Genomic DNA, 13,539 nt, shown 5'->3' on the forward strand with positions numbered 1-13,539 from the left:
TAAGTTAAACGTAGAAAAACCTTCTCGACCGTATTTCCCCATGTGATTCTCTACTTAAACGTTAACAAAAATGTTCCGTTTTTAAAACAAATTGTGACAGGCGATGAAAAGTGGATACTGTACAATAACGTGGAACGGACGAGATCGTGGGGCAAGTGAAATGAACCACCACCAACCCCACCAAAAGCCGGTCTCCATCCAAAGAAGGTGATGTTGGGTATGTGGTGGGGTTGGAAGGGAGTCCTCTATTACGAGCTCCCTCTGGAAAAGCAAACGATTAACTCCGACAAGTACTGCTCCCAAGTAGACCAACTGAAAGCAGCACTCAACAAAAAGCGCCCGGAATTAGTCAACAGAACACGTGTAATCTTCCATTAGGATACTGCAAGACCACATGTTTCTCTGATGAACAGGCAAAAACTGTTACAGCTTGGCTGGAAAGTTCTGATTCATCCGCCGTATTCACCGGGCATTGCACCTTCAGATTTCCACTTATTTAGGTCTTCACAAAATTCGCTTAATGGAAAAAATTTCACTTCCCCGGAAGACTGTAAAAGGCACCTGGAACAGTTCTTTGCTCAAAAAGAGAAAATGTTCTGAGAAAATGGAATTATGAAGTTGCCTGAAAATGGCAGAAAGTAGTGGAAAAAAAGGGTGAATATGTTGTTCAATAAAGTTCTTGGTGAAAAGGAAAAATGTGTCTTTTATTTTTATTTAAAAACTGAAGGCACTTTTTGGCCAACCCAATAACTATACATATATACATACATATATATGTATACAAACATATATGTATGTATATATATTCCATATATATGTATACATATATATACATTCCATTATGTATACACACACACACACACTGGAATATTATTCAGCTATAGAAAAGAACGAAATCTTGCCATTTGTGGCAACATAGATGGATCTGGAGGGTATTATTCTAAGTGAAGTAAGTCAGACAGAGAAAGACAAATACTGAATGATTTTAGTTATAGGTGGGATCTAAAAAACAAAACAAATGAACAAGCACATCTAAACAGAAACAGTCATAGATACTGAGAACGAACAGGTGATCGCCAGAGGGGAGAAAGGTAGGGGGTAGGGCAGAGTAGGTAAAGGGGATTAAGAGATATAAACTTCCAGTTACAAAATAAGTAAGTCCTGAAGACGTAATGTACACAGAAAAAATACAGTCAATGATACTGTAACAATCTCCTATGGTGACATTAACTGGACTTATTGTGATGATCATTTTATAATGTATACAAATATCAAATCACTATGTTACACACCTAAAACTCATATAATGTATGTTAATTATAACTCAATAAAGGGCTTCCCTGGTGGTGCAGTGGTTGAGAATCCGCCTGCCGATGCAGGGAATACAGGTTCGTGCCCCGGTCCGGGAAGATCCCACATGCCGCGGAGCGGCTGGGCCCGTGAGCCATGGCCGCTGAGCCTGCGCATCCGGAGCCTGTGCCCCGCAACGGGAGAGGCCACAACAGTGAGAGGCCCGCATACCACAAAAACAAAACAAACAAACAAAAAAAAACAAAAACAAAAATAACTCAATAAAAATTAATTTTAAAAAAGAGTCTTCAGCAAGGATGAGGTAGGTGGATGGGTAGGGAGTGGTATGTATTTCCAGAATCAATCAGTTAGAAAAAATAAAATATCTGTATTTTCAATAAATTTATTTTTTTCTAATCTTCAGATAAAAGAAAGCTTTTCCATGAAAAACACTCGGATTATGTATCTGTCTCACTGACTGATTATCAAATGTGATATAAACAGTCAAATATACTGAATGAAGAATCACAGCCGGTAACATCATAGAAAAGGAATCTCTGTAGCCTTCTATTATCGTCATGAGTAGTAAGTTATTACAACAGTTTAATCATGGAGTTAATCAAAATTTCTCTGCTAACACACTGAAGGCTTTCAATCAAATATATAACTTTGCTCAAACGAAGAAATGTTCCCAGTATAAACTGGACGGTACTGATAAATTAGTGCTTTGCCCTCTTCAACATCGGATTCAAAATGGTGATTGTTTTTCCGAGCTGCAAGAAAACGAAAGCGTTAATTTTTAAAAAGATAGGATACAATTTTCAAAAGTCTTCTTTAAAATATTTCTTCCAATAATCCGCATTATTAAGTGGGATAATACCAGCAAAAAGGAGAAACATCGTACCAAATCTCCCCCCAATAAAGCGGCACCTGATTTGGAGCAGAGCCTTCGTGACGGCAGCCGAGCCTACCCTGCACCGGACCCACGTGGCGCACCGGACCCACGTGGCGCACCGGACCCACGTGGCGCTCACTTCCCCTTCATTCAAACGCCTACGACACGCCCACTGTGCGCGCGGCTTGACGCAGGGCCTGGGGATGGAAACATCCACAAGGCAAGGTCCCAACGCTCAGGAAGTCTTGTCTGGTCACCACACATAAGTTTTTATAGACGAATCAGGAAGATGCTTCAAGAGGACGGAGAAACTGGCAAAGCTGAGGCAGGGGCGAAGGGAGGCGTCTCCGCCAGGTGAGGCAGAAATGTGAAAAGCAAGGAGGCACAAGGAAGTCGCATAGCTGAACTCTGGGTGTGGGGGGATGAGGGCTCAGGCTTTACCCTAAAGTCACAATAAAGTAAATACAGGCTTCCACGGCATTTTCAGCAAGAGGGATATCGGAAAATGAAGGCCCTGTAGCTGTGCCTGCGCTGCTGCTGCCTTGCTCTGCTCTCTGCTCTTCTCATTCACACCTACACACACGACAGGAAAATGTTTCTGGGACCAGTACTACACACGGGAGAACTTTCTTTTCAGTTTGGGGTTTTCGTAATGAAACGACCCATTCAACCGAGCACAGTTCTCAACCACATCATGAAGTCGGGAGGAAGCACTGTCCCTGCGAGTGTGGACGGAGGGCTGATAAAACCTCAGGGCGCGCGTGAAGGGAGGACGCAAACAAAGCTCACGGAAGTCTTCCCGGGGCCGCGGCTGCCAGAGAGACGCCCCACCCCCTGCGCGTCGTGCTCGTAGCTCTGTCTTACACCCATTTCGCGCAACTAAAACTCAAGCATCTATAACCAAATTCTCGATTTACCCACGAACATAACGTAGCATGACTATGCCTGTGTTTTCACCGTGAAAAAGCAGGCAAAGCATATTAACTTTCTCCAATGTCCCAATACCTACAGAAAGGCAGCCTTAAAACCACAGACGGAGGAGTATAGATTCAATTTACATAATTGTCTTGGAAAAGTAAGATCTAATTCTCAGAGAATGTCATAATTAAATCATTATCCCTAAGAAGAGTAATTGGAGGGGAATCTAAAAAAAAAAGTACTCAAGGAGACAAAACAAAACAATCTTTATGCTGTTGTTCAAGAAATCAGCCCACTTGACAGAGCACAATGCTTTTAACTGAAATAACTGTCCTGGTTTGATCTGAACGACTAATATCTCAATTTCAGGACTTTCACATGAATTAATTTTTTTTTAAGTTAAACCTACAGAACATTTATAGAGTAAAAGTACACAGAAGTTCAGATGAGGGCAACTTCCTTCAAAACCACATGAGGGTGATAAAATGATAACCCCTGCCCCATATTACCTTCAGCCACAAAGAAGTCTGCTAAGTAAAACGCAGCCCTCACGGCGTTCGGCGCATGGGAAATGCCTTTTAATTTTCCCCACTCATAAGGGGCTTTCTCTGGGTGCCACTGGATACCATACACTGGATACCGGTATCCTGCACAAAGAACACAGACTGGTGAGTATCAAGTCATAACACTGGTCTGGGATGTTACTTACAGTTAAATTATGTTTCACATCCTGTGTAAAACATTATTTTTATAACACCCAATGTCAGACAAAATTAAACTGCACATTCTCTCAGACACAAACAATTTCAGTTCACAGTCAGTGTGAAAGTTCACAACACAGTATTTCACTGACTTACAACCTTTCATAATTTGAAAGACGATTCGCTTTACTAGGTGATCAGAGTAGAGTGAAATAACTGAGCCTTTGAATATATCCCAGCTCAACACTCAAGTGCACATCTGATTAGTCACAAGTTTCTTCTACAACTCTCTTCCCTCCGCTTCATACCACATCTTCATCCCCTCCTACAATGACATTCACATGAGCATGAACCATGCCAGCATCTTTAGCGTTCTTTTACGTAAGTCTCAGGCTAAACTGTCTCTCTCTCAGTCTATGGAAAGGTTCATGGTTTCATGGTGCCAATTTTTAAATAGTTTTTAAAAGTTTAAATTTGATGTGAAAGATTTTTGGTAATGTACTTCACTTATTTTTAGAATTCTTAAATATCTTTATATACAAAAATGATACGATCCCTAGGATTTCCTCCAAAAACTAAGCGGTAGGAGGAGAAAATAGATATGAAATAAGAAAGGCCACATAAATGTGATAGTTGTTGAGGCTTAGAGAAAGGTACCCCAGGGGATCATTATATTACTCTCTCTATTCTAAACATGGTTTTAAAATTCCATAATTTAAAAAAAATATGTATAATATTTACCTTCTGAGAAACATACTCATCTCTTTTTCTCTTCACATATGCCTTTCCTCATTTTAATTGAAAAAAAAATCCTCCCTCTACTATTTTTGCTTTGAAATTATAACCCTCACCACCATGGGAAAATACTTAGAGAAATGAATTGTCCAAAAGTAGAGATATCTAGGGAAAAGGGCACTGTCCTCATATCCCATGAGACTCTGCTAAGAGAGATCATGTCAGAAGAAGGAAACCTATTTTATCCTAGCCTTCTTCAGTCTAGATTCACAAGAGGAAAGAACCTACCAGCAAGCAGCTCCGGTCACTCTACGCCATCCCTCCCCACTGCGTCCCTCCCCCGCCCCCTCCTTCCTTGTGACATACTCTCTTTCTCTCGTCTTGAACCACATGTGATGCCACCAGCAGGAGACCCATGGGCTGGATGACCAGGAAATTAACTGTTACACATAGGTAACTGAAAGGCAGATCTTCTTATTTCTTTGAGATACGAGAAGTATTATTTAGAATAAGAAATACCCTAAGTGGTGGCGCAGTGGTTAAGAATCCGCCTGCCAATGCAGGGGACACAGGTCCAAGCCCTGGTCTGGGAAGATCCCACATGCCGAGGAGCAATGAAGCCCTGCACCACGACTACTGAGCCTGCGCTCTAGAGCCCGTGAGTCACAACTACTGAGCCCACGCACCGCGACTACTGAAGCCCACGCACCTAGAGCCCGTGCTCCGCAACAAGAGAAGCCACCGCAATGGGAAGCCCGCGCACCGCAACCAAGAGTAGCCCCGGCTCGCCGCAACTAGAGAAAGCCCGCGGGCAGCAACCAAGACCCAACGCAGCCATAAATTAATTAATTAATTAATTAAATTTATTTTAAAAAAGAAAAACCCTAAGTGATAAATTGTAATAAAGATTTTTCAGATAGATACAGAGATAGATGAATGGATAGGACAGAGATACACACTGACCTTCAGAAACAAGGTGAGATTTACTCTTTTTTTGTAAACTGTGTCACTAAAAGATCAACGCAGGTTCCTTACGACTCTAGGAATCATGCCCCGGCTCACTAATTTAGAATAAAACATCAAGAACAGGAAGGAAATGTGCAAATAGGAGCATCTCAAGTGTTTCTATCTAGTAGGTGTCAGAAAACTTTCAGAAGATAAAAATTTCAAACGAGCCTGGTATGATGACAGAGCCAGGAACAGAACCAACGGGAAGTCCTACTCCCTAATCTCCAAGCCAAAACTCTTTCATTTAAATAATTACTCATCTATTCAACATCTATTGAGATTTCCATAAAGTCCTGGAAACACAAAGAATGACAGAGTCCCAGCTCTCAATGAGCTCTTAGCCTAGGAGGAAAGACAGAACGTGAGCAAGTAAGTGCAAAGAGACATTCCTAGCAAGTGCAGAGCAGGTGTTAGGCAGGAGCACTGAGGATGTGGAGAGAAAGGATAACAGGCAGGGATGGCCTCCAGGAGCTGACCACTGACCTGAGTTCTTAAAGGTAGCTAAGAGGTCATCAGCAGAAGGGAACGGGGAGGAAGGAAAGCTTTTCAGAGGAGAGGAAAGAACATAAGAAAAAGCACAGGGGCAAGAAGTGCTGCTCTGTGGAGGGCTGTGCGTACTGAATAGGGTGCATGGAATCCAGGCTAGCGATGAAGGCGGGGGAGACCATGAGTAAACGACTGGGAATCCCAGACTCCATCCTCCAAGTGCTGAAGAGCCACTGAGGAGCTTTCTCTGCAAGCAATGTGGTCAGGCTGGAATCTCGGGGGGCTGCTGGTGACCAACTGGAAGGCACGTTTGTGGAACAGTTACGAGCTCCTGCGGCAACACAGGTGGCAGGCGGCTTACGCTGAGGTCGGACAGGAGGAATAGAGAGATTTGGGAGGAAGAATTCCCAAGAAGGATTTGGGAAGTAGAGTGTGGTATGGACTTGTTAGATGTGGAGGATGAGGGCAGGAAGTCAAGGACAGCCAACACTGGGTGATGTGGTGAATGGCAACGCTGTCAACTGAAGTAAGAAACACAGGAGGGGAAACAGGGTTAGAGAGACAGGTTCAGAGTGGTTCACTTCAGACTGGATTCATCAGCCTTCCCAGAATTCCCGGGAGGTCGTTTCTGAACCCTCAGACCTCTGACCTCTGACCTCCCCCAACAAGAGAGCCAGTGACGTGGCCACAATCCGTGATTAGCGTGAACCCCTTTCGCTTCCTCCCAGTTGATTCCAGTCCAGTGCTCGGGCCTCGCCAGTAGCACCGAGCAGCCTCACCAGCTGAAAGGCTGCCTACTGGCTCTGCAAGCTCTCATTCAAGGTAGTTTGCTTCCTGTGCACTTGTCATGTTTTGGCTGCGAACCAATCACTTTCCTTAAAACCTCGTATGGAAACTTCTTAGACGTCCCGGATAAATGCAGCTTCCTCCAGAGAGCACTACCGACATTTGTTCCTGCCACGCACGCTGAGGCACTATCAGTCCGAGATAACTTCAAACACACTTTTTGACTTAAGAAGTGTTGAGCTTCACGGTTAATATAGCGCAGGCCACACTAGACCGGCCTGTCACGAAAACACTCGAGGCTTACTGAGTTTCCAGCCCACCCCCTGAGCGCTGTGGTTCAGGATGGCAAACTCTCCCTGCAGTTCTGCAGGCAGGATTTACTGAGGGTCAGGCCTTTTGCGTCCTGCTCCATGGGGGTACTCTCCAGGGAGGGGGCCCCTGAGCTTCATCTCAAACTCTACTGACTCAATAATGAGGCTGGTTTAAATACTCCACTTACCCCCTGCAATTTGGGGCCTGAGTACCCTTACTGTCACTTCATCAATTTATTTATTTAGGAAGAAGTTTTTCTGTATGTCAATCACATTTTTTGTTGTTGTCTGGAGCATGTGCTTAATCTGCAGTATTGCTAGAAACAGAAATCACTTTCTCCATTTATTTCTTCATCTACTCTCCCCTTACTCTTCACTTCCCTTTTTCATCACCCTATCACAGAAGGTGACCCAGGTAAACCACAATTGATTTGGAACGTGGGCAAAACAGGTCTCCTGTCTCCAAAAATGCCCTAACTTCTAACTTCAGTCCCCAAAGTAACATGATCTTATTCATAAGAGAACTATAAAATCAAAATTAATAAATACAATAAGTAAAATAAAGTGTACATCTGCAGTGATACATACCTTCCACTGTTGAAATAAACTCAACATCGCCATCTGTATTTGTAGTTAATATATTGAAAAACGCCTTTAACTTTTCATTCATTGTAAAATTCTAAAGTACAAAAATAAAAACAAAATAATTACTTCTGTAGTAAATCTAAATGCATTAATTTCATTGTGTTATTAATGTGATACCTTCACAGAGAGGCTCCACTTGTGGAAATTTGCAGTCAGAGGTTCTATGGCTAATGACAGCAACAAGTCAGCAGGAAAATTCTGGAACATTCTGCTCTGCAATGGATCTGAAATAATTTAAGCATAAAAAGAAATAATTTAAACACGGAAAAAATAAAATCCATTGAAGTCACTGATCTACAGCCAGAGAGAGGCCATTGTTAAGACATAATCAAGATGACTAAATGATATGCAAACACATCGTTTCCACAGAAGTATTCTAGTCAAACACAAAATAAGTTTAACACACGATTCCAAATATGTTCCATACTTAAGTACTTTTCTTCTAGAATTGTAACATAAATAACTAAAATTCTTCAGACGTGATAATGAGCAGGCTAGCCATAGAGTAAGTGGAGGGTTTTAAAATGAGTTCTCTAGACGGCGCTGAAAATTAGGTAGAAGTTTCCACATGTGTATATATTTGTTTTCTCAGGAAAGGACCCAGAACTTTTAACACATTTTCAAAGGTATCTGGGACTTAAACGGTTAAAAATACCAACAACGTAGGAAGAAACATTAACCAGGCCAAGATAATTCTACTCACTAAATAGATCAAAAGAAGCAATTTACCTCAATGAAGGCTCTGGAGTCTGGCACAGACATACACCAGCAAAGGGATAAGAAAATCCTGATGGTGTTCAAGGCCCTAATGCCAGCTGTCCCTAAATGAACCCCTCACTCAGGATGCTAATGGCTTCCATTAGAATCCCAGAGCCCCAGATAATAAAAATCCGCTGATACCTTATTTCAGCGGATTTCATTCCTTTTTTTGTATAAACTTGGTTTTAACCACATACAACCAAAAGAGACTGACCTAATACATACACTTCCCACAGGATCCTTGCAGTAATTGAGTGAGATAACGTGAGAAAGAGCTTTGAAAAGTATACAGCACTTTATAGATTCGATGTATAACAACTACTACTTTTTATCCAAAATCCTTACGAGAACAGGAATGGTTGGCAGCGTTCAATTCTGATGATTCAGAAATCAAGTAACCTGCAAGAATCATTATCTATTTACACAGAGTGGTAAATAAAGAATTTGTCTGGTCTGGGTCCTGGGTTCCTGACAGGGAGCTTTTCAACCCTTGCAATTTCCTGACTGACAGGTGTGTCTTTGGAATGCTAATGGGGTGACACAAGGTAGCCCCTGGACAGCTTCAGGACGAGGCTGGTTATCAGAAAAACTCACCACGTGATTACAGCAGGTCTGACTTTACCTGGCTACGTAGTGCAATGGACATGCACTGGACTTCTAGAGTAGGTCTGACTTTGAGCGAGCCTGATCTCCAGGCATGAGGCAGGGACTGGAGATTGAGTTCAATAACACGGCCAATGATTTAATCAATCATGCCTTCACAACAAAGTCCCGAGAAAAACTCTGAGCACCAAAGCTCACCGGAGCTACAGGGCTGGTGAACATAGTGATGTGCCAGGAGGGTGACGTGCCCTGACGCAGCAGGGAGAGGGCATGAGGTTCTCTATGCCCTCACAGACCTTGTCCCATGTGTATCCTTTACAGTAAAACTCTTTATTGCAAACAGAGCACTTTCCTGAGTTCTGAGAGTCCTTCCAGTTAATTATCAAACCTGACGGGGACTGTGGGAATCCCAAGATTCGTGGCCAGCTGATCAGACGTATGGGTGGCCTGGGGGTGCGGCCTGTGGCTGGTATCTGACATAAGGGCCGTCTAGTCTAGTCACGGAGATAACCTTTAACTGGAGTCTGTGCTAACTCCAGGTGGTTAGTACTGGAATGAAATTGCAGCGCACCCTAGTTGGGATCGAAACAGAGTACACAGCCAAGGGAAAGATGCTGACTATAATAATAATAGCTAACATTTATTAGCGTAATATTTAACGTGCTTATCACAGTGCCTGGAAAACATTATCTTATTTAATCCTCACAAAAAAATCCTAAGAGGTAAACGCTTTTACAAATCAGGAAATTAAAGCTAAGAGAGGTTATTAAATGATTCCCCAAGGCCGAAGTGACAAAGCTAGGACTCAAAACCAAGTCTGATTTTAGAGTTTTTAATCACGCACTGTCCTGACGTCATTAGAAGCAATCAGTTAGCAACATTCAAAATTCCTTAAGCCATCTTTATAACTCAGTACAAAAAGCGATCATTCACATCTTCAGCCTGTGTAAATAATTTTAAAAGTAACAAATGCTATGAACATTTTTTTACTCTGATATTTGCAACTTACTAATCCTGCCCAGTTAATATTTTTTTAAGGATCAGAAGGGAATTCTTACCTCTAGTGAAGTTCAGTGGCATTTTCATTCCAACAGTATCTGTGAGGGTTAATAAGTTCTCTCCACTGACCAGGTACGTAAGCTCTTCAAATCCAAGGCAGGTCCCCCACGTGGGAAAATAGTCTCCATTACCAAAACCCTGTGCAGAATAAAGAGAAAACTAAGCTTACTCAAACTTTTCAAAATAAAAATTATACACTTGGTTTGTCATACAAGATTGGCACCTGAGGTATACATGGATTTCTCAGGAGTTTTCCAGGATCCATAGTAGCAGGCGATCACTCTCTCTTCTATCAGTAGGATATCACTTCACCTCTCTTTAGATCAAGCTCCCACATAATAGTTCAGGTTTAATTAACCAAACTATCCAAACTCAGTTGTGCCGGGAAAGATACAAACATTTGCCAGTCAACTACCAAACAACACATGTAACGTTCAGGGACTGTAAATATCAAAGATAATGCTAGATAAATGCCTATTTATACATTTTCTACAGATCTTATTGCTTTAAGTGACTGTCCAGTTTGGAACGTACTCTGAATGGAAGCCTCTCCTCCATTATCTCAGAATTTATAGTAACAGCTGCATTATACCACCTTCAGCTAATCAGATTTAAATGAGGTGAAAGCCATGATCTGGAAGGAAAGGAACAGTTGGCAAACAAAAGTAAAATAAAATTTCAGAGAGTAAAAGTTGTCAACTAGGGCTTCCCTGGTGGCGCAGTGGTTGGGAGTCCGCCTGCCAATGCAGGAGACACGGGTTCGTGCCCTGGTCCGGGAAGATCCCACGTGCCGCGGAGCAACTAAGCCCGTGAGCCATGGCCGCTGGGCCTGCGCGTCCGGAGCCTGTGCTCCGCGGCGGGAGAGGCCACGGCAGTGAGAGGCCCGCATAGCGCAAAAAAAAAAAAAAAAAAAGTTGTCAACTAAAAAAGTACAAATGTACTGGGTTTCTTCAGAGGAAATCACAACCACCAGCGTGACTGGGGGAGAAGCATTCCAGCGACTGAATTTTCTGATTAACCAAAGATTAAATCCACATGTGCTGATAGTTACAAAAATGGGTTTTGTAACTTTTCTAAAAGCAGTGGTTTTCCTGCATAGACTGTTAAAATATAACCTAACAGTAACTCACTTTAAATGAGGAAATTGTTAGGGAGTTTTTTTCTGTTCTCCAATGAGAAAAATATAGAACAGCATTAATTCCTATACTACCCATCTCAAAATAGGATTTTAATACTTTTATATGCAAGTCTGGAAAATTTTACTTTTAGAAGTTAGAAATGTATACCTTATGTTGAAGGGTCTTACTGCATTCACTTACAATGAACACAAAAGAGGGTTGAACTGTTCTCTGTCTAGCCATATGCACCAAATTTGATTTCTGAACTAAATGCTAAATCCCCGCTTGCTGGGACCACGTCTTTTGTCTGTTGTGATCAGCAGAGCAAAGGACACAGAGTGGAACCGAACAGATCTCACAGAAATCACTTCTCAGGGCTTCTTCATCAGGGCTTGTGGACCCCAGTGGCTACAGCTAAATGGAAGTTCAAGGTTGATAAGCTTTTTTCTTTGCTTTGAAATCTTCAAGTAGCTAATTACATTTTTAAACATTTATTTATTTATTATTTTCGGCTGTGTTGGGTCTTTGTTGCTGCACACAGGCTTTCTCTAGTCATGGCGAGCAGGGGCTACTCTTCGCTGAGGTGCGTGGGCTTCTCATTGCGGTGGCCTCTCCTGCTGCAGAGCACAGGCTCCAGGCACGCGGGCCTCAGTAGCTGTGACTCGCGGGCTCTAGAGCACAGACTCAGTAGTTGTGGTGCATGGGCTTAGTTTCTCCGCAGCATGTGGGATCTTCCTGGACCAGGGCTCGAACCCGTGTCCCCTGCATTGGCAGGCGGATTCTTAACCACTGTGCCACCAGGGAAGCCCTAATTACATTTTTAAAAATAGGCCTTTGGGTCTTATGGGTTAGGTGGTTCCTTTCTTTTTTTATTTTTTAAATTGAACAAGCCAGTTACATGAGTCTCTATATGCAAAGGAAGAGTGGCTTTATAATGTTCATATATATGCCTTCCAAATGCATTTTAAATCACTCATGTTATAAAATTTCAATTTTGTTCGCTAGCTTTTCCAAAAAATATCCACTGAGCATGTACTAAGTACACGGAACCATATGATATGAAATGAGGAATGCCTCGAAGGGTGTCAGAGTCATGCAATCTGATGAGACATGAACAGCTAACTTCAAGATATTCTGTCTGGAGCTTCCCTGGTGGTGCAGTGGTTGAGAGTCTGCCTGCCGATTCAGGGGACACGGGTTCGTGCCCCGGTCCGGGAAGATCCCACATGCCGCGGAGCGGCTGGGCCCGTGAGCCGTGGCCGCTGAGCCTGCGTGTCCGGAGCCTGTGCTCCACAAAGAGAGAGGCCACAACAGTGAGAGGTCCGTGTACTGCAAAAAAAAAAAAAAAAAAAAAAAAGATATTCTGTCTCTGGGCTTCCCTGAAAAGCTGGCTAAGGCACAAATTAGGGACGGGGTAGAAAGAAACAGCCTAAGCAGATCTGAAAGGAGGAGGACACAGAGTATGTGCTGGAGATACCAGCCTGGCCGCAATCACCTGCACGAGCAAAGTCTGGAAAAGGTGAGCTGTGGACACACTATATATCTTGACTCAAAGACTATAAAAGGCTACAGGTCACCAAGCCAAGCCATTAAAAGTTTTCAAACAAGCATCTCATATGCTAAAAGCAGTTTCTTTGGGAAATATTTAAGGTTGGAGGAGATAGCAGGACCAGTAAGATTAATTCGAAAATTGCTGGTAACAGTTCAGGGGCGAAATAGCCAGGGTCTGAGTTATGGTGCAAAGGCAGGAGCTGTGTCTTTTTAGGAGACTAAAAAGGAATCGAGAGGCTCTGCAAGTCACTGCACGGAGAGGAGAGGAGAATTAACAACACGTGAACAGGGACTTCCCTGGTGGCACAGTGGTTAAGAATACGCCTCCCAATGCAGGGGACATGGGTTCGAGCCCCGGTCCGGGACGATCCCACATGCCGCGGAGCAACTAAGCCCATGCGCCACAACTACTGAGGCTGCGTTCTAGAGCCCACTAGCCACAACCACTGAGCCCGCGCGCCACAACTACTGAAGCCCACGTGCCTAGAGCCTGTGCTTCGCAACAACAGAAGCCACTGCAATGAGAAGCCCACGCACGGCAATGATGGGTAGCTCCACTCACCGCGACTACAGAAAGCCCGCGTGCAGCAACAAAGACCCAACGCAGCCAAAAAAAATAATTTAAAAAAAACACAACACATGAACAATGCCCAGTACATAATGAAGACAGCTTA

General features: G+C 43.1%; 1 protein-coding gene across 2 annotated transcripts in view; it reads right to left on the bottom strand.

Moving 5' to 3' along the window:
* GGH (gamma-glutamyl hydrolase) overlaps positions 1-13,539 on the bottom strand; it is a 105,550-nt gene that overhangs the window by 79,662 nt on the left and 12,349 nt on the right. The window contains exons 5-9 of one of the 2 annotated variants that reach the window (XM_059043107.2): positions 10,196-10,334; positions 7,893-7,999; positions 7,719-7,809; positions 3,613-3,750; positions 968-2,063 (exon numbers count right to left, since the gene is read on the bottom strand). In XM_059043107.2, coding sequence (XP_058899090.1) covers positions 1,942-2,063; positions 3,613-3,750; positions 7,719-7,809; positions 7,893-7,999; positions 10,196-10,334 — 597 coding nt within the window. In that variant the 3' untranslated portion in view covers positions 968-1,941. Of the gene's footprint in view, positions 1-967; positions 2,064-3,612; positions 3,751-7,718; positions 7,810-7,892; positions 8,000-10,195; positions 10,335-13,539 lie in introns of those variants that run through there. The other variant, XM_067017478.1, reaches the window with a different exon arrangement.

Source organism: Kogia breviceps, chromosome 17 (genome assembly GCF_026419965.1).
Source record: "Kogia breviceps isolate mKogBre1 chromosome 17, mKogBre1 haplotype 1, whole genome shotgun sequence".
Taxonomy (NCBI): domain Eukaryota; kingdom Metazoa; phylum Chordata; class Mammalia; order Artiodactyla; family Physeteridae; genus Kogia; species Kogia breviceps.